Raw genomic sequence first — 24,304 nt, 5'->3', positions numbered from 1 at the left:
TTTTTTTGGGGGGGGGGGGGGGCGACGTGCCGCGCTCCCAGTCAGGAGGATCTCATGTGAGTGCTTTCCATCCTGTAACACCTTGTAAAAGGCCGAGATCGATGGGGTCTGTGAACGGCCATTTTCACGTTGAGAAGGAAATATAACGTTACGCCGGAGTGAACGACCCGAAAGGTGAACGGCTAAACGAATATTTACTGCGGCCGTAAAACACGTAAAGAAACAAAACAAGGTTAATAGGCGTCATAATACCGACATCCCCCATGGACGGCGGCTTAAGGATCGTTGCGGAAGAATCGTAGAGGGGTTTGCAAATTTTAGGCAAATAAAACTGCTTGCTGTCAGTGAATGGAAACATTCTCGTTTCGATACAGAAACATCTTGCAGCCTTATTCACACAGTGCAGTTTTTTTATGCAGTTTTTAAAGCCACAACCAGGAGTGGATTAAAAAAAATAAGAAAAAAAATAGTACAATCTTTCCCATCAACCTTCCCTCCCTCTACGATCCACTCCTGGTTGTGGCTTTAAGAACTGCACTGTGTGAATAAGGCTGCAGGATGTGCTGCTGACACAGGTGGAGGGCTCGTTACAGTATCAGTCCTCCCTTGAGCCGTGTGAGCAGGACTGGTACCAAATTTGATTCTGCATTCAGCTGCTTCTGGGAAATGTGGGTGACAAGCAGCCACAAAAGGGGTCACCCAGCTTTCCTAACTCTGCCCAGTCAAGTAGTGATGAGAGGGAGGGGAACATTTCTCTGAATTACTAAACAGATTTCCATTCAGGGCACTAGGAGAGCTGGGTGACAAATCCTGTGCGAGCTGTAAAGGTGGCCATATTGGTTGTCACTCAGCTTTCCCGGAGACAGATATTCTTCTCCTGTCCCTCAGGTCCATAAAGTATCATCTCATCCCAACGGCATACGCCGGACTCCGTGGTTTCTGTCAGAACCAAAGATAACAAATGGAGCGCGGGCGCACATGGGCGGCTGCCGCTTCATTCGGACCCCGTTCTAGTAATCGTGGGGGTGTCAGCGATCAAACATCTATCACCTGTGGATAATTGTGCTTAGTAGATAAACCCCTTTAGAGATACGCGATACCTGCCGCCAACAGCCATTGGACTATGGGGTCACATGACATATCACTGCCGCCAACAGCCATTGGACTATGGGGTCACGTGACATCACATCACTGCCGCCAACAGCCATTGGACGATGTGGTCACGTGACATCATATCACTGCCGCCAACAGCCATTGGACTATGGGGTCACGTGACATCATATCACTGCCGCCAACAGCCATTGGACTATGGGGTCACGTGACATCATATCACTGCCACCAACAGCCATTGGACTATGTGGTCATGTGACGTCATATCACTGCCGCCAACAGCCATTGGACGATGTAGTCATGTGACGTCATATCACTGCCGCCTGGTACACACAGGATAGATAACCATCGGGACAGAAGAACAATTCGGACGTGTACGGGCGGTGGTTTTGTTATATATGTTTTAGCCCTTTTCGTAATCGCAGCAAAACAAAAGTGTGGATTTGCTAGAATTAAGAATTTTTCCAATTTTGTTTAAAAAAATCCCCCAATCTCGGCACAGCTGGAATACTGTGTTAGCCAATAGTAAGGATTCAAGAGCCCGGCAGCATTTTGACAGGTCAGGTGATGTCATTACTGATGGTGACATCACAAACTACTGCAAGAAAACATGGCGGCCATCTCTCCGGCTGACTCAGGACGGAGGCCGCACACGATCAAAGAGCGTCCAGCCGAAATAATCCTAACAATGTGATAGAAGAGCAGAGTGCTGTACCCTCCCCCGTATACAGCGCCAGAGTCAATACTCAAAACACACGTTATTACTGACCCCCGACAAGTAAAGTGGCACGGTCTGTCTACACGTCAAGACGCTTTTACGAAAATAGTGTCAAAATATGCATTTTAACCGAGACTGTGGACCCAGAATTAGCGTAAATCAGCCCAGGCTTCAAATGAGTGTTAATGACTGCGCAATTTTTTCAGGAAAACCCTCTGTTAAAAACTGCACCAATTTGAAGTAGACGTGGACGCCGCCGCGCCGGACGGGGCCGTTACGTGTGTCTGTATAAGGCTCTGTTCACATGTGCATCGTTATTTCCATTTTTCTGAACAGAAAAATAACGGAAATAACGGATCCCTCACATGGCGGACACCCCGACCCTGCGCCCGACTGAACCCATTAACTTTATCATGTTCCCTCAGGTTTCCGTAATTTTTCCAGACAAAATAGAACTGCGCACTGCACTGATTTGTCCAGGATTTTGCCGTAATCTGCGACGGAGCCTCCAATGCCGATGTGAACGGAGTCTATACCCTAAGGCCCAGTTCACACAGAGCTTCTTTACACGTTTTTTGCCGCAGAAAACACGCCGAAAACGCCTTCCATTGATTTCAATGGGAGACGGAGGAGTTTTTTTTTCCGTGAGCGGAAAAACCATCTTGCGGGAAAAAGAAGCGGCATGCCCTATCTTCGAGCGTTTACGCCTCTGACCTCCCATTGACATCAACGTATTTCACCGTGTTTTTGCCCATCGGCGCTACAGCTCAACACACACGGCGGGCACGACACTTGCACATCTCTAGACGCCACGTTGACCGCGTTTTGCACAATGTCAGCAATGACCAACAGGGATGATTCTTATGTACGCGGCGCCAGACAGGTGGCGACTCCGCTTCACTGGTGATATTGTGTCACTGTGGGTATACGGTGCCACCCAGTTACTAGGCATTGTGCTCCTGCATCACTGAAATGTCCAAATCAAAGCCTGGCACAGCAGTGGGCAAGAAAAAGATTTAATTAAGAGCCGTAAATATCGGAGCGCAACAGGCCAGGATCAGTCGTGCCATGTGTAGATACGTCATTCAATAGGCGCCAATTCATGCCAAATCCCAACCAGGTGGAACCTCAGGACTGGTTGGTAGCCACGTATCGGGTACAGCGGGCAGGAAGGGGGAGGAGTCAGCAGATCACAGGACGATGGCGATGTCTGGTTGTCACCTAGTGCATCCATAGACTGCTGCTAGGCCACGACCCAGGCGCGTTATATTATATATCATAATGGAGACGCAGCAACAGGGGCCGGCAGAAGAAGACTGGTCAACCCAAGACCTGGCATCACAATATACAATGCCCGGCACCGGGACAACCGCGCGTAACGCCCGGCACCGGGACAACCGCGCGTAACGCCCGGCACCGGGACAACCGCGCGTAACGCCCGGCACCGGGACAACCGCGCGTAGCGCCCGGCACCGGGACAACCGCGCGTAACGCCCGTCACCGGGACATCCGCGCGTAACGCCCGTCACCGGGACAACCGCGCGTAACGCCCGGCACCGAGACACCCGCAGGTAACGCCCGTCACCGGGACAACCGCGCGTAACGCCCGGCACCGAGACACCCGCAGGTAACGCCCGGCACCGGGACACCCGCAGGTAACGCCCGGCACCGGGACACCCGCAGGTAACGCCCGGCACCGGGACACCCGCAGGTAACGCCCGGCACCGGGACACCCGCAGGTAACGCCCGGCACCGGGACACCCGCAGGTAACGCCCGGCACCGGGACACTCGCATGTAACGCCTGGCACCGGGACACCCGCACCTAACGCCTGGCACTGTATGGGGTAACCTTATGTCTGGCACAGTACCAGCAGTGCATCACCGGCCAGCAGCTGTACCCCGCACCCTGACAGCGGCCCCTTACCCCCGACACATGGAGCCTCTGTCAGCGCATTGTGCCGGGGTCCGCGGCCGATACACGCACGGTCATGACGTCTTACCCGCGGGGCCAGGCCGGTCTCATGAGACCCCACACTGCGTAACGATGAGGCCGGCCGCCGAGCTCCTCTCCCGGACTGTGCGATCCCGGGCTCCGGGGAGATGAGGTGAGACAGCGGGGCAGATCGGGCCCGTCCACCGGCCACCGCCAAGAGAGCGCAGCCTGACGTCACTGTCATGTGACCGCTGCCCGCAGGAAAGGGAGGAGCCTAGAGAGGAAGTCACTCAGAGGGAGAAGCGACCAGGTTACAGCACAAGCCACAGTCTCCTCTGTATCCTGCGCCGACCTCTATATCATACCAGTGCACCCACCTCTATACTATCATACCAGTGTACCCACCACCCACCTCTATACTAACATACCAGTGCACCCACCACCCACCTCTATATCATACCAGTGCACCCACCACCCACCTCTATACTATCATACCAGTGCACCCACCTCTGTACTATCATACCAGTGTACCCACCACCCACCTCTATACTATCATACCAGTGCACCCACCACCCACCTCTATACTATCATACCAGTGCACCCACCACCCACCTCTATACTATCATACCAGTGCACCCACCACCCACCTCTATACTAACATACCATTGCACCCACCTCTATACTATCATACCAGTGCACCCACCTCTATACTATCATACCAGTGCACCCACCTCTATACTATCATACCAGTGTACCCACCACCCACCTCTATACTAACATACCAGTGCACCCACCACCCACCTCTATATCATACCAGTGCACCCACCACCCACCTCTATACTATCATACCAGTGCACCCACCTCTGTACTATCATACCAGTGTACCCACCACCCACCTCTATACTATCATACCAGTGCACCCACCACCCACCTCTATACTATCATACCAGTGCACCCACCACCCACCTCTATACTATCATACCAGTGCACCCACCACCCACCTCTATACTAACATACCATTGCACCCACCTCTATACTATCATACCAGTGCACCCACCTCTATACTATCATACCAGTGTACCCACCACCCACCTCTATACTAACATACCAGTGCACCCACCACCCACCTCTATATCATACCAGTGCACCCACCACCCACCTCTATACTATCATACCAGTGCACCCACCTCTGTACTATCATACCAGTGTACCCACCACCCACCTCTATACTATCATACCAGTGCACCCACCACCCACCTCTATACTATCATACCAGTGCACCCACCACCCACCTCTATACTAACATACCATTGCACCCACCTCTATACTATCATACCAGTGCACCCACCTCTATACTATCATACCAGTGTACCCACCACCCACCTCTATACTAACATACCAGTGCACCCACCACCCACCTCTATATCATACCAGTGCACCCACCACCCACCTCTATACTATCATACCAGTGCACCCACCTCTGTACTATCATACCAGTGTACCCACCACCCACCTCTATACTATCATACCAGTGCACCCACCACCCACCTCTATACTATCATACCAGTGCACCCACCACCCACCTCTATACTATCATACCAGTGCACCCACCACCCACCTCTATACTAACATACCATTGCACCCACCTCTATACTATCATACCAGTGCACCCACCTCTATACTATCATACCAGTGCACCCACCTCTGTACTATCATACCAGTGTACCCACCACCCACCTCTATACTAACATACCAGTGTACCCACCACCCACCTCTATACTATCATACCAGTGCACCCACCACTATACTATCATACCAGTGCACCCACCACCCACCTCTATACTAACATACCAGTGCACCCACCACCCACCTCTATATCATACCAGTGCACCCACCACCCACCTCTATATCATACCAGTGCACCCACCACCCACCTCTATACTATCATACCAGTGCACCCACCTCTATACTATCATACCAGTGCACCCACCTCTATACTATCATACCAGTGCACCCACCTCTATACTATCATACCAGTGTACCCACCACCCACCTCTATACTATCATACCAGTGCACCCACCACCCACCTCTATACTATCATACCAGTGCACCCACCTCTATACTATCATACCAGTGCACCCACCTCTATACTATCATACCAGTGCACCCACCTCTATACTATCATACCAGTGCACCACCTCTATACTATCATACCAGTGCACCCACCTCTATACTATCATACCAGTGCACCCACCACCCACCTCTATACTATCATACCAGTGCACCCACCTCTATACTATCATACCAGTGCACCCACCACCCACCTCTATACTAACATACCAGTGCACCCACCTCTATACTATCATACCAGTGCACCCACCTCTATACTATCATACCAGTGCACCCACCTCTATACTATCATACCAGTGCACCCACCTCTATACTATCATACCAGTGCACCCACCTCTATACTATCATACCAGTGCACCCACCTCTATACTATCATACCAGTGCACCCACCTCTATACTATCATACCAGTGCACCCACCTCTATACTATCATACCAGTATACTTTCACCTCCATCCCTCCGTACTCTGCCCCGCTGCCGGGCATATAACATCCTCCACATTTCTGCTGCAGACCACTCGGGTGCTGTGAATCCAGTGTGACGACTCTCATACAGCATTTGGCCTCTTCAGTCACATGATGTCACTCTGTCATTTATAAACAGTCACTTTGTATATATTTACACTGTCCTCTGAATGCAGCCTGCAGTGTAAAGAATGGTGGTTTTCCTTTTTTCTGTCTTAGCTACGTTCAGTTGGTCACGAGTTGCGTCATTTTCAGCTTCGCACGATTTGCTTTTCTTTTTTTGCACGCTCTGGGTTTCTTTCCCACGCGTCAGCGCAGAGCGAGGCAACGTATAAACGGCGTAAAAAAAAGGAGAAATGAAGCGCGGCCGTTCCTTCAGTTTCTTTTATTAAGATTTGATAACACAACATAATATACAAGATCTCTATAACAATAATCTTCAATTACCTCCGGAAATCTCCTCACTAACACCGGACTCCTCCACTCACCGTATTTACATCGTATCGCACGCTGCGCCGCGTTTCTTAGTGATGTCACGAGGGCAGGAACAGTCTTATAAGTGAATGACAGAACGACAACTTAAAGGGGTTCTCCGCCTAAAGTTATTTAATAGAGATCTGATTAATGGCGCAGTCTGGGATGGGCAGTGGCTAAACAATCCTCTCTGGTTTCTAGGGAAACACCGCCTAACAACCAGTCTTTTCAATGGCGTCAGACAACACATCCCTAGCAACCAGTGTCAGGTGTTCAGCTCAAGGTAGCATTGCCATTGGACTGCGGGAAGAAGGAGGAGGCCCCCCATCCCGTCTTTTACCTTTATATGCCCTAATAGGACGGACTGGTGGGGGCTCACAACATATTTAAGAATTTGGTCAAACTTTTTTTCCAGGACTTTCAATGTGTCAATAACATAAACCAAGTGCAAATGTTTATAATGGACCTGTAGGAATGGGTCCATATTTCACTGCTGTTTAATATTATAATATATCATTATAGAGGTCGGAGTGTTTCTGGGGTTTCTGATACAGAGCTCCAAATCCCCTGCACAGTCACAGAGTTACATGATCAAAATCAGTCTGCCTGCAGCCACCACTAGGGGGAGCTCCCTGCACACAGTGTTCTTATTATTGAGATGAATGGGAGCTGTATAAATGTGTCTGCAGTGAGCTCCAACAAGTCGTTATTTTTACACACGTCACCATCCTCCCCCACGTCGTTCTCCTCGCACACGTCGCCCTCCTCGCCCACGTCGCTATCCTAACACAAAACAGTCTTCGCATGTCGCCATTCTTACACACACTTTTCCCTCCTCAGACGTCACCCTCCTTATCTACAGTCGCCCTCGTCGCAAGCATTATTTTAAACTATTATACAAAACGTACATCCGCCTTCTGCTGTAGAAAAATATGGCTGTACACGTCTCGCCTCCTCTACATACATAATAAATAAATAGGTTTTAGTCTTTTTTGCACATATAATAAACTTCATGTATACTTACAGGGGACCGTTCACCTATACGTACAAGAAGCCGCCAATGCGCTCCACCCGCAATCCTTCCGCTATGGCCCGAAAAAATCTACAAGTCACTAATTCTGGCTGCTGCTTACCTGCTAAATGTTCTACGGTGTCAGCTACGTCTTATCTACTCCAGGGAACAGCAATGATCAGTGACTCCAGCTCAGCTGCATCGCCTATTAGAGTCTGAGGTAGTCTGAAATCCACCTTTCTGATCGAAGACTGCTGTGTCCCTCTCCCCCATGCTTTACACTGAAGCTCTGCTTGTACAGATATGAGCACTAGCTCAACAGGAAGTCAGTACATGGAAAGAGGATTTATTTTACAGGAGGACAGAATGAGTATAAACTACAAGCAACTAGACCGCCAGTGAGAAAAACAGGATTATCAGGTGACTACTCCACCTAGACTGAGCGGAGGAGCCCTAATAAGGTGACGATCATGAACTTCCACTTTAAAGTTATTATATACCTCAGACATCTAAAGAAATGTCCTAAAAATGGCGACTGGACAAATAAACACCCACTAAGGGATCTCATTAATGGAGGTTATGCTCATCATTGACCCATTTCGACCCACTGAAAGTGCCAATAGGGGTCAGATGTTGACATTTCCCTGCCTGTTCTTTTTCCATATACCCCATGCGGCCTTTTTGCCCCCTGATAGTCCCGTCTTCAGATGACCCAGCAGCAAGTTATTAGTTCAATATTCAGTTTTAAAGGGCACCTCTCCATAATACCTCTCCTATGTTCATGGTCGTTATAGAATCTATACGTATAAATATAAAACAACTTTTATTATATAACAATCTGATATACACACAATTTCATCCTGGTCCTGACTTTATAATATATATAGAAAATACCATCAAAGTATTTCAAAAGATAAAATCCAAAGTTCTTCCCGGTTTGGCTTTTTGGCAACAATGGAAGATATTGGAGAACAATGTATCACTGGCAGAAGAACAAAATGTAACATTGTTCTGTCCATCCCTACAGGATTCCCACATTCTCCTCTCTGCCCTTCCAAGGTCCTGTGGGATTTTACCATTCAGTGAATTCCTTTTTCTATTAAATAAACACCCCCCTTAAAAAGTTGTCAAAAACTCGACACCTTGTTCAAGTAGTCAGCGACTATTAAAAAAATCAGTAGTTTGATGAGATCTGTTATCAGAACTGAGAATGGCAGTTTAGGGAAAGACTTATAGGATATGCCGGGCTTATGTGCCATAGAGCCTGTTTAGGGGCCCATGGGGGGGTTAGGGGCCCCCTTTGGTTTTCCTCATCCCCCCCGGGCCCTTCATGAATGGTTTGATCAATCACTGAAGGAAATGCGACTACGTCAAAATATGAAGACACCAGTCTGATGGCCATGCCACCCTTCCCTCCAACGGGGATGGGAAGTAGGAGGGCAAGCAACAGCTGAACCCCTAGTTTGTGTAGGTAGCACCCCCTTTATCTATGCCCCCTATATAGCGATCTGATCCACAGGAGGCAGATCATTGATATAAACTAAGAGCTAGATCCACCAGCTGCATATAAAGGAAAAGCATTAAGAAAATACCAAAACAACTTTTTTCCCCCAAAAAGGCACGAAAACGACCTTCTCTTCCTCCGCTCTGCACCTTCCCTGCCTTTTTTTTTTGCATCATTAATAAAAGAAGCAGGTAGTGTTATTATTGCTGGAGAACAAGTTCAATGCACCCATGAGCCCATCTGAAATGACCCGACGTCACCCTGGGGACAGTCTTTAGTCGTCATCTACAAAAAATGTAACTTTGCTCATATCCAACTCCGGCAGGATCAGCAAGAAATAGCAGAGGAGCCACAGAAAGATGAGAAGACGGAAGGAGTCCGGGAACTGACGACTGGAGGATGGATGTCTGGAGCCCGCTGCAAGTCTTCCTGCAATGGTGGCCTCATCCGCCCCTTGTGTCCTACAGAGAATATAAGGTAATGAATGTTTTATATCACATTGCAACGTACAGAAAGAAAATAGCAAACTGATTGGTCATGAAAAGGGTAAGACAATGTGCCAAACCACCAATAATATACATAACACATGAAAGAACTTCAAAACCTATGTCCGGTTTTAATTACTGTTTATATACATAGAATAAATCTGCAATTTGTAAATACATAACATTACTTATCCTGTACTGATCCTGAGTTACATCCTGTATTATACTCCAGAGCTGCACTCACTATTCTGCTGGTGGAGTCACTGTGTACATACATTACTTATCCTGTACTGATCCTGAGTTACATCCTGTATTATACTCCAGAGCTGCACTCACTATTCTGCTGGTGGAGTCACTGTGTACATACATTACATTACTTATCCTGTACTGATCCTGGGTTACATCCTGTATTATACTCCAGAGCTGTACTCACTATTCTGCTGGTGGAGTCACTGTGTACATACATTACATTACTTATCCTGTACTGATCCTGAGTTATATCCTGTATTATACTCCAGAGCTGCACTCACTATTCTGCTGGTGGAGTCACTGTGTACATACATTACTTATCCTGTACTGATCCTGAGTTACATCCTGTATTATACTCCAGAGCTGCACTCACTATTTTGCTGGTGGAGTCACTGTGTACATACATGACATTACTTATCCTGTACTGATCCTGAGTTACATCTTGTATTATACTCCAGAGCTGCACTCACTATTCTGCTGGTGGAGTCACTGTGTACATACATTACATTACTTATCCTGTACTGATCCTGAGTTACATCTTGTATTATACTCCAGAGCTGCACTCACTATTCTGCTGGTGGAGTCACTGTGTACATACATTACATTACTTATCCTGTACTGATCCTGAGTTACATCCTGTGTTATACTCCAGAGCGGCACTCACTATTCTGCTGGTGGAGTCACTGTGTACATACATTACATGACTTATCCTGTACTGATCCTGAGTTATATCCTGTATTATACTCCAGAGCTGCACTCACTATTCTGCTGGTGGAGTCACTGTGTACATACATTACATTACTTATCCTGTACTGATCCTGAGTTACATCCTATATTATACTCCAGAGCTGCACTCACTATTTTGCTGGTGGAGTCACTGTGTACATACATGACATTACTTATCCTGTACTGATCCTGAGTTACATCTTGTATTATACTCCAGAGCTGCACTCACTATTCTTCTGGTGGAGTCACTGTGTACATACATTACATTACTTATCCTGTACTGATCCTGAGTTACATCCTGTGTTATACTCCAGAGCGGCACTCACTATTCTGCTGGTGGAGTCACTGTGTACATACATTACATTACTTATCCTGTACTGATCCTGAGTTACATCCTGTATTATACTCCAGAGCTGCACACACTATTCTGCTGGTGGAGTCACTGTGTACATACATTACATTACTTATCCTGTACTGATCCTGAGTTACATCCTGTATTATACTCCAGAGCTGCACTCACTATTCTGCTGGTGCAGTCACTGTGTACATTACATTACTTATCCTGTACTGATCCTGAGTTACATCCTGTATTATACTCCAGAGCTGCACTCACTATTTTGCTGGTGGAGTCACTGTGTACATACATGACATTACTTATCCTGTACTGATCCTGAGTTACATCTTGTATTATACTCCAGAGCTGCACTCACTATTCTGCTGGTGGAGTCACTGTGTACATACATTACATTACTTATCCTGTACTGATCCTGAGTTACATCCTGTGTTATACTCCAGAGCGGCACTCACTATTCTGCTGGTGGAGTCACTGTGTACATACATTACATGACTTATCCTGTACTGATCCTGAGTTATATCCTGTATTATACTCCAGAGCTGCACTCACTATTCTGCTGGTGGAGTCACTGTGTACATACATTACATTACTTATCCTGTACTGATCCTGAGTTACATCCTGTATTATACTCCAGAGCTGCACTCACTATTCTGCTGGTGGAGTCACTGTGTACATACATTACATTACTTATCCTGTACTGATCCTGAGTTACATCCTGTATTATACTCCAGAGCTGCACTCACTATTCTGCTGGTGGAGTCACTGTGTACATACATTACATTACTTATCCTGTACTGATCCTGAGTTACATCCTGTGTTATACTCCAGAGCGGCACTCACTATTCTGCTGGTGGAGTCACTGTGTACATACATTACATTACTTATCCTGTACTGATCCTGAGTTACATCCTGTATTATACTCCAGAGCTGCACTCACTATTCTGCTGGTGGAGTCACTGTGTACATATATTACATTACTTATCCTGTACTGATCCTGAGTTACATCCTGTGTTATACTCCAGAGCGGCACTCACTATTCTGCTGGTGGAGTCACTGTGTACATACATTACATTACTTATCCTGTACTGATCCTGAGTTATATCCTGTATTATACTCCAGAGCTGCACTCACTATTCTGCTGGTGGAGTCACTGTGTACATACATTACATTACTTATCCTGTACTGATCCGGAGTTACATCCTGTATTATACTCCAGAGCTGCACTCACTATTCTGCTGGTGGAGACACTGTGTACATACATTACATTACTTATCCTGTACTGATCCTGAGTTACATCCTGTATTATACTCCAGAGCTGCACTCACTATTCTGCTGGTGGAGTCACTGTGTACATACATTACATTACTTATCCTGTACTGATCCTGAGTTACATCCTGTGTTATACTCCAGAGCGGCACTCACTATTCTGCTGGTGGAGTCACTGTGTACATACATTACATTACTTATCCTGTACTGATCCTGAGTTACATCCTGTATTATACTCCAGAGCTGCACTCACTATTCTGCTGGTGGAGTCACTGTGTACATACATTACATTACTTATCCTGTACTGATCCTGAGTTACATCCTGTGTTATACTCCAGAGCGGCACTCACTATTCTGCTGGTGGAGTCACTGTGTACATACATTACATTACTTATCCTGTACTGATCCTGAGTTATATCCTGTATTATACTCCAGAGCTGCACTCACTATTCTGCTGGTGGAGTCACTGTGTACATACATTACATTACTTATCCTGTACTGATCCGGAGTTACATCCTGTATTATACTCCAGAGCTGCACTCACTATTCTGCTGGTGCAGTCACTGTGTACATACGTTACATTACTTATCCTGTACTGATCCGGAGTTACATCCTGTATTATACTCCAGAGCTTCTGTGGTTCCCTATCAGAGCTGCAGGGGGAGCTAATGAGTTACATAGAAATAAGCAGAAATCGGTTCTTATCAGTAAATAGGAAATAATGATGAACCTGTAGAGGGGGATGGGCGATATCTGACTGTGGAGGTTTTATGAACTGCATCATGGTCTCCAATAGAGCACATGGAACCCCAGTGAGGGTTGTAGTCATATATACGGATGATTATTTTATCATATATAAATACATTGAGGTGGAATTGCCGTTTTATCTGCTCATTTACATCAGGGTTTTGTCGGCCATGTTGGATATAGTTATATTTATAGTTGGAGGTGAAATTATACTTGAGTAACGTTTGTAGAAGAAAAACATTTACCCAAATCCTAAAAGCCGGTCTCCTTCTCCACTGACAACGGGACAGGCTGAAAAATTCTGGCAAACGAAGAGAAAGTAATATTTGTTACATAGTTAAAAAAATGAGACGATGACAATGAGAAGCAGAACACAGTCATTACAATGTAACATTATCCACATATAATGTCTGAGGGCAGTTGTAGTAGAGCCCCACAAATCACGTGCGCCCGCGGCTACAATGTTTCCGCTACTCACCGGCCATCCTTCAGCGTTCAGTTCTCCGCTCTTGTACGCACGGCCGTCATCCTCTACATCCCTGCAACAAAGAGACTTGTTATTTTTTGTAAGTGGGAGGTCACAGACTGAGAGTTACATAGTGGAAGTAGCAGGGTCCCCAGCAGCACAGAGTATTTCAACAGAGAAAATTTGCTGATCCTGTCGAGCCAATGACCCGTCCACTCATGTGATATTAGTGAGGACAGGGCAGCAGGTAACAGGGGCAGTGTCATGATGTGAAGATAGACAAAATGGGTGGGTACAGGGTTATATAACGTAAAGAGCAGGGTTCCCAGCAGCACAGAATATTTAAGAAGACGTTCCCTGATCTTTGTCACAGAAACACGATAAGCTGTCTCTGGATAGGATCATACCTGGACAGCCAGAACTCCTCAGTTTCTGCAGATTGCTTGTCTGTTCTGTCGTCTTCCTCTGGTAAATGATCATCATCATCCTCTATACCCGCTCTGCTACAGAAATATCCTTTACTTCTAGACCATTCCTCCTCCCGTTCCTCCTCTGAACTATCTGTACCGACATCCTGATGAAACAAAACCAAGACACCTATTAAGCAGAACTAAAGTGATACAGTAAGAGGTTTGTTTTTTTTACCAGCCCAGTACAAATTACAACTTAAACTCCAGAACGGTTAAAGAAGTTCTCCGCTTTGGACAATCGCTACTTGTTAGAAGATTCCCTGACAATAAGCTGATCACAAAGTGTCCTCCAGCTGGGATCCCCAGCGATCGGCTGTGATCTGTAAGAGGAACCTGGCAGTAAGTGTTCAGTTTCTCTGCAGCGCCACCACAGGAGAAATGAAGCATTACACAGTGTCCATTCATATCAATGTGTTGTCTGTGTAATACAGGGCAGGTCCTCCAGAGACGCTCTATGTAACCGCGCTCCACGCTGACCAAGATATGAGAATCCTGAACAGAGGACGCCCCCCCCCCTGCTATTAACTAATTAAGAACAACCTAATTGGGTTTATAGAAATGGATTTTCTAAACTGGACAATCCCTTTAAGTGAATGATGTAACATGAACTTGATGGACCAGTCATTACTAGTCAGAGGGCTCTCTGCTCCTGGGACCAAGCTGTTTTTGGTCACTGTTTTGTATACATATGCCTGACGAAGACCCATCTGTTTTTAATAAAACTTCTTCATATCACAAGTTGATGGATGTCAATCCCTACCCTAATGGCTTTATAGCAGCGCCTTGGAAACGCGGAGTGGTTTTTAGCTCTACCCGCTTTGCTCTGAATTTACCTCCCAGTCCTGGGAAAGGCTTCGGAGGAGTTCCCAGCGATGGCAGCAGCTCCGGAGACAGAGGGTTTATCACCATCCCAAGGCTACTGTAGATTTGGGCTTATCTTTTAGCACAACTCAATCCGTTTAGTAGCTCTCCACTACTTGCCCTGTGTGCGCCATTGAACTCTACCTTAGGGAGTGACCATATTTTTCATTTATGTCTTTTGCCAAAGAAATATTTTAGCAAATTCTTTGAATTTGTTTTGTGGCAAATAAACAATTGTCAAACCACATATTACAGATCCATATACTCTGCAAAGAAGTAAAAAAAGAAATGGATCCACTCATACCCAGAGCGTCCACTCTCAATATCAAAATCGGGCTGGCCTCCTTGTATGTACCTTTGATGGTCTCCAATACGTAAACCGTCTACCACCACCACCGTCACTAGGGCTGGGCCATTAGTCGAAAAATAATCGAAAACGAAATTCAGCGCAATAAATCGACGTCATCCTGCAAATTTTGGTTTTGTCAAGTCATTTTTCCCGGTTTACTGTATCTGCATCTTCAGGACGCAGATACAGTTGAATCCAATGGTAGAGCAGGAGACTGTAAGGTCCCAGCTCTAACATTTACTATGTATCGCTGGACGTGAGGCAGTGACGTCATCGCGCCTGTCTTCGCCGTGCTGCACAGACCAAAGGAGCTGAGGGATCTCCTCCACTCGTCATTGAAACAGGGTTAGGTGAATAGTTATATTATTACTTTTATCAGGCATTATCGGGGGCAGCTGTAGGGGCATAATACAGCGTGGGGCAGCTATGGGGGGCATTATACTGTGTGGAAGGCAACTAAAGGGGAATTATACTGTGTGGAGGGCAGTTATGGGGGTAATTATACTACCGTGTGGGGCAGCTATGGGACATTATTCTCTGGGGCAGCTATGGGGGCATTATACTCTGTGGAGAGCAGATATAGGGGCATTATACTGTGTGGGGCAGTGTCAGGGGGTATATTCTATACACTAGTATACAGCAGGCTCAGGGGATAAATATTAATTCAATGGCGTAGCATGCAAATAGGGGGCGTGATATGGAAGAAGGGTGTGACCTAAATAAATTTCCAATAATCGTAATCGCGGTTACGTGTTCAATTAATCGTGATTTTGATTTGTGTCATAATTGCCCGGCCCTATTCACCACCATGAGCAGCTTTGGACAGTTGACAAACCCTCCCAAACTGAGATGATCACCACTATGGATCATTTTTGAGGCCAGGGCCACATAGCAGTGGTATGGCTACAACTATGGTCAACAGGTACACCACTGCCTATATCCTATGATGTGGGTGACGCCATTACACCATAATACCATTACTTTATAAAGAGGAAACTCAATAATGGGATTTTTTTTGGGGTTTGGTTGCTTGTGTTTTCCTACCTTGGAACATGAAAACCTAGTTCCTGTCAATACTATTCATGCAGGGTCACAGCAATTTAAAAAAAAAAATCCTAAAATAAAATGATTACCTGAAATGTGGTGTTATAGCCAGGATGGAAGACGAGATCGCCTCTTGACACATCACGGGTAGCTTGAGTTATTGATCCATTTGCCAATGACCCCACTGGAGGCTCCCGTGAACTTGTTTTTGCATAATTTAGATTCTGTACCGAGTCCTCCACACCCAATATCATCTCCTGAGACTCTTCCACCGAAGTGTCACTTCCTGTTGACTCCGTGTCCAAGTAGACTCCACTACTGAGCGTCTCATTGTCTCCTGCTTGTTCCTCAGAAGAAACATCAAAAGTAAAGGTCTTCTCCATGAGGCTATCCGGACAGGGGTCAGCGAACGCTTGCAAGACATCTGCGATGGGGACACTATAATGAGGATAATAGAATAGATCATGAGGGATGATGGAAATCTTTGGTGTGCCATCAGTCTCATCTGCTTCTTCTGGTTCACGGTCTGAAGACTGGAGATGACTATCGTTGTCACTTGCTTTATAGGCTTGGAAGACTGTCAACTGCTTGGTGTGATTGCCTACTGGACTATCTTTGGGTTGATGAAGGACATACTTGTAGGCATCGTCGTCTTCACTTGTCTTAGGAGAAGACAGTGTTCCCAATGTCATTCGTGGCTTTAGTTGACTCTGGTCAACTTCTGTCTGATAAAATAGATTGCTGGGTTCATTTTCAGAAATATATTGGAACGCTGAAGATGATTCCCTGTTATTGGCACCCCCAATTTTATGTTCTTGGGGAGGACTTGAATTAGAGTTGGGTGGAACATCTGCAGAGTCCGTGTGGTAAGGAATATTTTTTCCATTCAATATGGTGAAGGAGCCAACTGGACCTTCTAAACCTCCATTATTTCCTTCACCATTGATAGCCTTGGTATCAGGTCCACTAGGACTTTTCCTGGTTGCATCAGACCTCCTTGGAGACATTTCAAGACGCCGTAAAACGTTATCTAACTTGAACCCACCACTGTCTGATTTCATTTCTTGACTATGTGTCTTCTCGGTTGGGACCTGGAATGGCTTCTTCTCACTTTTCTCCAAATCATCTGAGATATTGACTTCAGTATAGTCATGTATCTCCGGTGGTGTAAGAGGCCTTGTCTGAAGTTCTACCGTATAGCCTTCATCCTCCTCTCTAGTCACAGTAATAATTTTACCCTCTTCCTCGGTTGGCCCATCTTTATACCGGACGTATGTCATCTCTAGGGGAGCTTCTTCATTTTGCTCTGTGAAATCATCCTGAAGATGAGTAAAGAAAGATCAGGAGGAGAAAAAAAATTAACCAATACAATTCTTATGTGATTTTTTTTAAAATTAGCACGAAGTTGGTCTGAAAAAAATTCACTTTTTTTTTACCCTATGCAATTTCCTATAAACAATTTATCATAAAGCTCCTGAATTTCAATATGAAAAAAATGGCTTCTCATGAGTATTCATTAGAGGTCCTGCCCCTGAGCAGCCCAGAATACATCATTTAGTAGCTTCTTCTACATGCTGAAAGCAGATTGTCCTTTAATGTGACTTCATTTGCACTGTAGAAACATGATTGACCCAAACCGAACAACTGAACAAGTCTACAAGCTCCACCCCATAGACTCATTTAGAATAGGGCACACCTCATAGATGTTCACCTAATGGAAATATCCTGAAAAATGGCTCAGTAAGACCCTACAAAAGTGAGATGTAACCATGCTAGGGCCATAATATGGTATTCCATGCCAACCATTGAAGTGAATGGCCAACCTAGTAATACATGGATGGCCCAGGTCCGCCAGGGACAGTCTTCGTTGGCGGCTCTCCACCCCGACTAATAGGAGTCCCAATAAGGTGACCCCCCTCTATTATGTCCATATACCCTAATAGGACATATGAAAAGAGGTTGTCTGATCAAAGATGAGACCAACTGATTAAAAATATGAGAGTCTGCGGATAGATCTGGGAACCATGGACATGTTATTGCAGTTTCATTGAGTTTCTTTTTGAAGAATTGTGATGGTAGCTGTATTATGTAAAAAAAAAAGAAGTTATGGACACTCACCGGGTCAAGTTCTGGAAAGTGCTCAAGAAACTGTGTGACGTAAGTCATGATAGAGTGTTCATCAGGAGAGTCCACCATCACATCTACAATTAGATCAAACATGAAGGTGAGTAATGGGTCACCTGGGCATCACCATCAATTTAATATCTGGCCATAGGGATGAAATGGACACGTATGGCCGTTAGGATTACAAAACCAAACGAGCATGCAGAGAAGAAGTTCTCCTGATGCACAAATGTTTTCATTCACTAGCAGCAAGCAGAGGAAGTGAAACAAGGTGTATATCGATGGGGTCCAGGAGAGAGAGGACACATGCATGGACGCTCTATTGTATTCTTTGGGAGAAATGGAAACATCTGAGCTTGACCAAAAAAGACACTATTCATATACTTTGCGCTGCAGTTTACCCTCTGGTTCTAGAAGTCGCGGTATATTGAGGCTCCTCTTGGCGATGCTAAAGGCGTCTTCAAGATTCTCCCTAGTTGACCTCTCCAATGCGATCTTCATGTCGACCAGGCTGAAGTCTATGGCTTTAATAATCGCAAGGAATGCGAGTCCGCTTCTCCAGCTACCGGCGAAGTCCTGCACCGCAACCCCGTACCTTGTTAAAAGAGAGGGAGGGGGTGTACATGGGTTTACTAATGCCTGAGCATCACATTCATAGCACACGGATTTGTGAAATAATTAAAGCGAGTTCTTGCAACAATAAAATGTTCCACGGCCGCCCGCTGACAGCACTAATCTCTAAGTAAGATATAATGAATATGGTTCTAAGTGAATATCACCAGCTCAGCCCTTTGTCTAAGGCTCATTTGCATTCTAGTCTGCAAGCAGGACAGTCACTTTAGCAGAGCAGAGGTACCCATTATACTCCCTATATTACAACCTGAGACACCATAATTACTACATAGAGAATATTCATTCATCTTACTGTTCTACAAGCCTCCAGCATGTCATAATGACAGGTAAAGAGCAACTCCATCCACATTTCAATGGTGCAAAAAATGTGACAGTTACATGGTAAAAGATTGTTATATTTCAATTCTGAATGTCCCTCATGCCTTCAGACTTGTATACTGCTCCGTATGTACAAGAATATATCTACTTTAATACTGCTCCTATATACAAGAATTTAACTACTATAATACTGCCCCCGATATAGAAGAATACAATTACTATAATATGCCCCCTATATACAAGAATATAACTACTATAATACTGCTCCTATATACAAGAAGATAACTACTATAATATGCCCCCTATATACAAGAATATAACTACTATAATACTGCTCCTATATACAAGAAGATAACTACTATAATACTGCCCCCTATATACAAGAATATAACTACTATAATACTGCCCCCTATATACAAGAATATAACTACTATAATACTGCTCCTATATACAAGAATATAACTACTATAATACTGCTCCTATATACAAGAATATAACTACTATAATACTGCTCCTATATACAAGAATATAACTACTATAATACTGCCCCCTATATACAAGAATATAACTACTATAATACTGCCCCTATATACAAGAATATAACTACTATAATACTGCCTCCTATATACAAGAATATAACTACTATAATACTGCCCCTATATACAAGAATATAACTACTATAATACTGCCCCTATATACAAGAATAGAACTACTATAATACTGCCCCCTATATACAAGAATATAACTACTATAATACTGCCCCTATATACAAGAATAGAACTACTATAATACTGCCCCCTATATACAAGAATATAACTACTATAATACTGCTCCTATATACAAGAATATATCTACTATAATACTGCCCCTATATACAAGAATATAACTACTATAATACTGCCCCCTATATACAAGAATATAACTACCAAAATACTGCTCCTATATACAAGAATATAACTACTATAATACTGCTCCTATATACAAGAATATAACTACTATAATACTGCCCCCTATATACAAGAATATAACTACTATAATACTGCCCCTATATACAAGAATATAACTACTATAATACTGCCCCTATATACAAGAATATAACTACTATAATACTGCCCCCTTTATACAAGAATATAACTACTATAATACTGCTCCTATATACAAGAATATAACTACTATAATACTGCCTCCTATATACAAGAATATAACTACAATAATACTGCCCATATATACAAGAATATAACTACTATAATACTGCCTCCTATATACAAGAATATAACTACTATAATACTGCCCTCTATATACAAGAATATAACTACTATAATACTGCTCCCTATATACAAGAATATAACTACTATAATACTGCCTCCTATATACAAGAATATAACTACTATAATACTGCTCCTATATACAAGAATATAACTACTATAATACTGCCCCTATATACAAGAATATAACTACTATAATACTGCCCCTATATACAAGAATATAACTACTATAATACTGCCCCTATATACAAGAATATAACTACTATAATACTGCTCCTATATACAAGAATATAACTACTATAATACTGCCCCCTATATACAAGAATATATCTACTATAATACTGCCTCATATATACAAGAATGTAACTACTATAATACTGCCCCTATATACAAGAATATAACTACTATAATACTGCCCCCTATATACAAGAATATAACTACTATAATACTGCCCCCTATATACAAGAATATAACTACTATAATACTGCCCCTATATACAAGAATATAACTACTATAATACTGCCCCTATATACAAGAATATAACTACTATAATACTGCTCCTATATACAAGAATATAACTACTATAATACTGCCCCCTATATACAAGAATATAATTACTATATTACTGCTCCTATATACAGGAATATAACTACTATAATACTGCGCCTATATACAAGAATATAACTACTATAATACTGCTCCTATATACAAGAATATAACTACTATAATACTGCTCCTATATACAAGAATATAACTACTATAATACTGCTCCTATATACAAGAATGTAACTACTATAATACTGCCCCTATATACAAGAATATAACTACTATAATACTGCCCCCTATATACAAGAATATAACTACTATAATACTGCCCCCTATATACAAGAATATAACTACTATAATACTGCCCCTATATACAAGAATATAACTACTATAATACTGCCCCCTATATACAAGAATATAACTACTATAATACTGCCCCCTATATACAAGAATATAACTACTATAATACTGCCCCTATATACAAGAATATAACTACTATAATACTGCTCCCTATATACAAGAATATAACTACTATAATACTGCTCCCTATATACAAGAATATAACTACTATAATACTGCCGCTATATACAAGAATATAACTACTATAATACTGTCCCTATATACAAGAATATAACTACTATAATACTGCCCCCTATATACAAGAATATAACTACTATAATACTGCCCCCTATATATAAGAATATAACTACTATAATACTGCCCCTATATACAAGAATATAACTACTATAATACTGCCCCCTATATACAAGAATATAACTACTATAATACTGCCCCCTATATATAAGAATATAACTACTATAATACTGCCTCTATATACAAGAATATAACTACTATAATACTGCCCCCTATATACAAGAATATAACTACTATAATACTGCCTCCTATATACAAGAATATAAATACTATAATACTGCCCCTATACACAAGAATATAACTACTATAATACTGCCCCCTATATACAAGAATATAACTACTATAATACTGTTCCTATATACAAGAATATAACTACTATAATACTGCCCCTATATACAAGAATATAACTACTATAATACTGCTCCTATATATAAGAATATATCTACTATAATACTGCCCTCTATATACAAGAATATAACTACTATAATACTGCCCCCTATATACAAGAATATAACTACTATAATACTGCCCTCTATATACAAGAATATAACTACTATAATACTGCTCCTATATACAAGGATATAACTACTATAATACTGCCTCCTATATACAAGAATATAACTACTATAATACTGCCCCCTATATACAAGAATATAAATACTATAATACTGCCCCTATACACAAGAATATAACTACTATAATACTGCCCCCTATATACAAGAATATAACTACTATAATACTGTTCCTATATACAAGAATATAACTACTATAATACTGCCCCTATATACAAGAATATAACTACTATAATACTGCTCCTATATATAAGAATATATCTACTATAATACTGCCCTCTATATACAAGAATATAACTACTATAATACTGCCCCCTATATACAAGAATATAACTACTATAATACTGCCCTCTATATACAAGAATATAACTACTATAATACTGCTCCTATATACAAGGATATAACTACTATAATACTGCCCTCTATATACAAGAATATAACTACTATAATACTGCTCCTTTATACAAGAATATAACTACTATAATACTGCTCCTATTTACAAGAATATAACTACTATAATACTGCTCCTATATACAAGAATATAACTACTATAATACTACACCCTATATACAAGAATATAACTACTATAATACTGCCCTCTATATACAAGAATATAACTACTATAATACTGCCCCTATATACAAGAATATAACTACTATAATACTGCCCCCTATATACAAGAATATAACTACTATAATACTGCCCCCTACTGTCTGTTAAAGACAGTCTATTATGACCATAATTTCTGCCTCTGTAATGTAAGGCTGGGTTCACACGACCTATTTTCAGGCGTAAACGAGGCGTTTTACGCCTCGAATTACGCCTGAAAACACGACTCAAATACGTCGGCAAACATCTGCCCATTCATTTCAATGTGTTTGCCGACGTACTGTGCCGACGACCTGTCATTTTACGCGTCGCTGTCAAAAGACGGTGCGTAAAATAACAGCGTCGTCAAAGAAGTGCAAGACACTTCATGGGACGTAATTTTAGCCGTTTTTCATTGACTACAATGAAGAACAGCTCCAAATTACGACCGTAATTGACGCCTCGCAAAACGCGAGTACGAGCAATTACGTCTGAAATGCAGGAGCTGTTTTCTCCTGAAAACAGCTCCGTAATTTCAGCCGTAATTGTCGATATCGTGTTCACATACCCTAACTCCCCATTCTCGGTTGCTCCCACTACCGCCCCTCGTGGCATTACATTGTCTCTGTGTAAAGGATCTGCCAGACACAGCTTCTGTGTCGACGCCCGTGGGTAATCAGTCTGCATCTGCTCCTAGGTCTGACTCGTTCTTCTACCACTCAGTCTGGGAGGCTGAGGAGTGGGAGAACCTATCACAGCCTGGCCAGACGGAGCTAGCTCCCGCCCTCGGTCTATTTATACCTTCATTTTCTGCTCCTTCTTTGCCTGTGATTCTGTCTTGTTTCCTGGCTCTGCTGTTCCTGCTAGTACTATTGACCTCTGCTTCATTTTTGACCCTGGCTTTACTGACTACTCTCCTGCTCTGCGTTTCCCCATTTCCCCTAGCTTCTGTGTACCCTTGTCTGTTTGTCTGTCGTGCACATATTGAGCGTAGGGACCGTCGCCCAGTTGTACCCCGTCGCCTAGGACGGGTCGTGCAAGTAGGCAGGGACTGAGTGGCCGGTAGATTAAGGCTCACCTGTCTGTCTCCCTACCCCGTCATTACACTCTGTATGGTCGCACACTAACTAGTAGTCACATGACATGACCCTATAGATGTGGCAGCGTTACCAGGTATAACGGACCAGTAATATCTGTGGTGGTAGGTGGAGGGGCTCTGTACTCATTCTCGCTCTATAGC

The 24,304-nt window shown here is 43.4% G+C and overlaps 2 protein-coding genes and 1 long non-coding RNA gene across 6 annotated transcripts in view; 1 reads left to right on the top strand and 2 right to left on the bottom strand.

Moving 5' to 3' along the window:
* The window catches only part of DICER1 (dicer 1, ribonuclease III), a 52,820-nt gene extending 48,815 nt beyond the window's left edge, over nucleotides 1–4,005 (bottom strand). For both annotated transcript variants that reach the window (XM_075844306.1, XM_075844307.1), the window contains exon 1: nucleotides 3,830–4,005. The gene's annotated coding sequence lies outside the window, so the exon portion shown is untranslated. The remainder of the gene's footprint in view (nucleotides 1–3,829) is intronic.
* LOC142664891 (uncharacterized) overlaps nucleotides 3,447–24,304 on the top strand; it is a 60,630-nt gene continuing 39,772 nt past the window's right edge. Inside the window, exons 1-3 of one of the 3 annotated variants that reach the window (XR_012851403.1) lie at nucleotides 3,447–3,595; nucleotides 7,857–8,303; nucleotides 9,672–9,823. This is a non-coding gene — a long non-coding RNA (uncharacterized LOC142664891). Of the gene's footprint in view, nucleotides 3,596–3,740; nucleotides 3,935–7,856; nucleotides 8,304–9,671; nucleotides 9,824–24,304 lie in introns of those variants that run through there. The other 2 variants (XR_012851404.1, XR_012851402.1) reach the window with 2 other exon arrangements.
* Nucleotides 6,735–24,304, bottom strand: part of CLMN (calmin) — an 85,119-nt gene continuing 67,549 nt past the window's right edge. Inside the window, exons 7-13 of the mRNA XM_075844308.1 lie at nucleotides 18,890–19,083; nucleotides 18,483–18,565; nucleotides 16,454–17,683; nucleotides 14,048–14,214; nucleotides 13,653–13,713; nucleotides 13,420–13,475; nucleotides 6,735–9,807 (exon numbers count right to left, since the gene is read on the bottom strand). Coding sequence (XP_075700423.1) covers nucleotides 9,621–9,807; nucleotides 13,420–13,475; nucleotides 13,653–13,713; nucleotides 14,048–14,214; nucleotides 16,454–17,683; nucleotides 18,483–18,565; nucleotides 18,890–19,083 — 1,978 coding nt within the window. The 3' untranslated portion in view covers nucleotides 6,735–9,620. The remainder of the gene's footprint in view (nucleotides 9,808–13,419; nucleotides 13,476–13,652; nucleotides 13,714–14,047; nucleotides 14,215–16,453; nucleotides 17,684–18,482; nucleotides 18,566–18,889; nucleotides 19,084–24,304) is intronic.

Source organism: Rhinoderma darwinii, chromosome 12 (assembly GCF_050947455.1).
Source record: "Rhinoderma darwinii isolate aRhiDar2 chromosome 12, aRhiDar2.hap1, whole genome shotgun sequence".
Classification (NCBI taxonomy): domain Eukaryota; kingdom Metazoa; phylum Chordata; class Amphibia; order Anura; family Rhinodermatidae; genus Rhinoderma; species Rhinoderma darwinii.
The sequence above is the reverse complement of the archived record's forward strand: the minus strand, read 5'-3'. Positions and strand labels throughout refer to the sequence as shown.